The following is a 4,140-nucleotide window of genomic DNA, read 5'->3' as shown; positions in this document are numbered from 1 at the left end:
TCCCAGTTTAACTTCAATTAAATCTTTATGCTTTTAGACTTTTAAATTTTCCAATTTTGATAATCGTTTGGTTTTTATTTAAAATATAGGATAAATCACTAAAAATACACTTGAATAATTTTATCGCTCATAAAAATACACTCAAATTTGGTTAGCGATAAAAATACCCTTAAATAACTTAAAAACGCGACTAAAATGACTAACATAAACTATGTATTCTCAAAAAATATTTTACAAATTGAATTTTGATACGATTTTTTACAAGTATAATTAAAAAAATGATATACTTTTATTATTAAAATTTGATCGTTTCGCTAAGTATATATTTTTTGTGAATTTTTTTATCAATAACTAATAATACTTTTAAAAAATAAAATAAAAATATAGAGATCAAATTTTTATCCCATTTTTTTATATATTTTTTAAATAATTATCTAAATATTTCTATAAAATTTTATATCAAATACATAAAAAATTTGCTAAATACAAAGTTGTTTTTGGTTACTTACAAAAAAATTTTTTTTTTGAATATTTTTATCGCGTTTTTAAATTATTTGATGATATTTTTTGTTAATAATAAAATTTGGATGTATTTTTGTCCGCGACAAAATTATTCGAATGTATTTTTAGTAGTTTAGCCGAGATATATTTACTTGTTCATTACTTTGTAGCCAATATTATTCTGGGTATTGTCCATTATGACAAAACTTACAAATTTAGTTATATTTCTCTATATTTACAGATAAATAGAAGATCTAAGCATGAATCAATATTGCCTATAGATGGCCTAGCCAATGTCAGATCATCTGCTACTACCATCGAACAGCAAGATAAGGTATCATTAATTAAGATAAGTTTCATTTTAACCCTCAAAAAGATGATATAATATTGACAATTAGGGTGTGTTTGTTTATAAGTACAAAACACAAAAATATAAAATTATATTTGACATAAATAAAAATATTATGTTTAAAAATATTGAATTAATATATTTTGTATTCATTTTAATAGAAAGAATATAGAAATACAATTAAAAAATATATTTTATTTTTTATTTTTTATTATTTTTATTAATTTTTTATAATTATATTTTTTATTATTTTATTTTCTTTCCAAATTTTTTAAATAAAAAAAATAAATTAAATTTTTATAATTTATTACCAAATAAAATATAAGAATACTATTTTTTATATCTCTATTTTTGGTATCTTGTTTTTTTGTGTATTCTTGTCTTATATTATTCTAAGAATCAACCGCAGCTTTAAGTCTCTAAAAGAAAGAAATGCACTACTAGTCCTCCAAATGTGAACAATGTTTGAAAACATTGCCCCTTACCAAACATTATATATCTTTGAAGGTTCAGGGGCATGTTTATTGCTTTTGGAAGCTAAATTATTATTGTTGCAGAACATCAATTATCTATACTAAACATTTGTGTGTCTTTTATGTTGGTAGATATTTCAGAATCCAAAACCTGTTTCCACAATTGAAAAGGTTGATTACTTAAGGGAATGTTTGAGGTCTCTCAAGCGTAAACACCAGGTGAATCATTCATATATTCTTTTATTTAAAATATTTTTTAAGTTTAATTATTCTATTAGTTTTTATAATTTTATTGAATTTTTAATTAAGTTGTTATATATATATTTTTAATTAGTTCTTATACTACTTTCAATTTTATAATTAAATAATTTCTAATGTAAAAAAATATTAAAGTTAACTGAATATTTTTCTATAAATTAAAAGTATCTATAATTAAGAATCTAAGTAGATTTTTTACCACATATTTTTAGAGAGAAATATTCTGATAATTTTAACATTTTTGACATGAAAATATCTAATTACAAAATTAAAAACAGTATAGGAATTTAATTGAAAGAAAAAAAAATATAGAAACCTAATTACAAATTTAGTGAAATTATAAAGACCAATAGAATAATTAAATCTATTTTTTACCAGCTTTTTATCTAATAAGGGATCATTCTGTTCATAACTATTCTTATAACTACACAGATGTGTTTTGAATAAACCATCATTTTAAGTTTTTAACACTCCAAGGATTAGTTTACCAATAAAACAGAGAAAAATGATTTTGTTTAATACATAGTTAGACAATATTTGTGTTGTTAATAATTTAATATTCATGACATAGCTGTGTTATAGATGTTCTTGATAAACAAACTTAACCTGCAAGATTATCAATAGAATATAACATGTATGTCATAGAACTGAATTACAATGTTGTTTTGTAAGTTTTTCTATCCCCAATTCTTTTAACAAATTTGAAAGTCTTTATAGGCCGAGCATGGGAGAGTCAGAAAGGCCTTCGAAACACTTTCAATTTATGTTGGAAATGTTGTCAAGAATCCAAACGAGGAAAAGTACAGGAAGATCAGACTAAGCAATCCGTTATTCCAAGTATGAGAACTTCATCACATTAAACTACTCTCAAAAGATTCTATTATAATTCAATTAGGTAGCATTTGTTTTGGACTAAAATTTGGGGACTAGGATTTAGTACTGTACTTGGTGGTTAGATATTAGAATTAAAATTTCAGAATTTAAAATTTCAGTTCTTTCAATACCTCTAAAAATTGAGAACAACAGAGAGTAAAATCTTTTGGGATAGAGACGAAAATTTTAATAATATTTTTTTTAAAAATATTTTTATTTAACTTTTCAAATTCTAAATCTTTCCTACAATTTTTATATTTATCCTAAATTAAACATCATACTCAGACATAACTCAGTCGAGTTCACATCATGCAGCATCTACATCAACAAAATCATCACCATGCTTAAATTAGGATTCAAATATTCAATAATTAGCATCAAGATTCAGGAGTAGTGATCCATTTTTTTTTTCCGACAATGTTTAAACAGGAAAGAGTTGCAAGTTTGAATGGAGGTGTGGAGTTTCTTGAACTCTGTGGTTTTGAAAGAACCGGTGACTTCTTGTATCTACCTCATGAAAAGTGTGATATAGCATTACTAAATTCAGCTGGTGCTGTGATGAATTCTGCAATCACAAATCCTTTCTTTGGACTTCTAAGTACTTAGATCTTTTCTTTATTATTTTTAGAGATTATCATTCAAAATTAAAAATAGTGCAAGAAATTAAGTGCTTCCCAATATTGTTAAAAATGAACTTATATGTTTGTCAAGTATTGAATATTGTTAGTAAACAATAATAGCTTGGGAATGAACTCAGCTTACTTTGTTGACAGAACATCGTTGTTCATATTATTTTTTATCTTGAATTGGATGGAGAACCGAATAAATACCAATAAAAAACTTACACAAATGGTGCAATGGGGTGCTCACAACTGGATCTCTTAAGCAATTCATAAAAAAATTGATTCTTAACAATGTATGAGGAAGTATTGGCAGATTTCAATATTTTTATAATTACAAAGCAGAACAATTTATTAAGTAAATTGTTGTTAAAAAAATAATTTATTAAGTGAATAATTTATACATTAATATTATTTAAAAGATATGCAGTTTTTATTGAATAAATATGGAAACATTTTAAGCTAAAGAGATGCCGCTTATTATTTTTAGAAAATATGTCCCATGTGCTTGTGTATCACAAAGAAATAAAGCAGAGGATGTGATTTTTATGGCTATGGAGTTCAAAAAATTGGATGCGCCGATTTTCTTTTTGGTTATACGGTAGTGTCCAAAAATCATGCTCAAGTTTTTTTTTTTTAAATTATAAATGGACGGTCTGATTTACAATTTAAAAAATGTAAAAAATTTTAACATTAAAATCGAATTTTCAAAAACTAATTTGGGTTAGTCGAGTGGTCAACTCACTCGTCCGCTTAAACAAGTGTATCCTCCATCTTGTGCATGCAACAATCTATTGGCCAGTATCAGATTCTTAAATGAAGTTCAGATCCGCAACGGATTAAGAGCCCGTTTGGGAAGTAGCAGAAGCTACTTTTTTTACTTTTAGATTATGAAAAGTCATAATTTATGTGTTTGGCACTATTTTAAAAAAAACTTTTAACTTCCCGAAAAGTTAATTTGCAGCTTTTTGAAGAAGTAAAAATATATGACTTCTTGCTTCTCGAGAAGTCATTCTACCACTTACTTAAAAAAAATTTAAAACAAAAAAATCTATTTTCCTTCTTG

At 24.8% G+C, this 4,140-nt stretch overlaps 1 protein-coding gene across 3 annotated transcripts in view; it reads left to right on the top strand.

Annotated features, from left to right (window-relative positions):
- LOC107464602 (uncharacterized) overlaps positions 1 to 3,139 on the top strand; it is a 7,269-nt gene extending 4,130 nt beyond the window's left edge. For 2 of the 3 annotated variants that reach the window (XM_016083521.3, XM_016083522.3), the window contains exons 8-11: positions 743 to 835; positions 1,456 to 1,542; positions 2,299 to 2,418; positions 2,884 to 3,138. In XM_016083521.3, the coding sequence (XP_015939007.1) occupies positions 743 to 835; positions 1,456 to 1,542; positions 2,299 to 2,418; positions 2,884 to 3,060 (477 nt within the window). In that variant the 3' untranslated portion in view covers positions 3,061 to 3,138. Of the gene's footprint in view, positions 1 to 742; positions 836 to 1,455; positions 1,543 to 2,298; positions 2,419 to 2,883 lie in introns of all 3 variants that reach the window. The other variant, XM_021131684.2, reaches the window with a different exon arrangement.
- Positions 3,140 to 4,140: the final 1,001 nt, after the last annotated feature.

Source organism: Arachis duranensis, chromosome 9 (assembly GCF_000817695.3).
Source record: "Arachis duranensis cultivar V14167 chromosome 9, aradu.V14167.gnm2.J7QH, whole genome shotgun sequence".
NCBI lineage: Eukaryota > Viridiplantae > Streptophyta > Magnoliopsida > Fabales > Fabaceae > Arachis > Arachis duranensis.
Note: the sequence above shows the minus strand (reverse complement) of the source record. Positions and strands in the feature narration are given on the sequence as shown.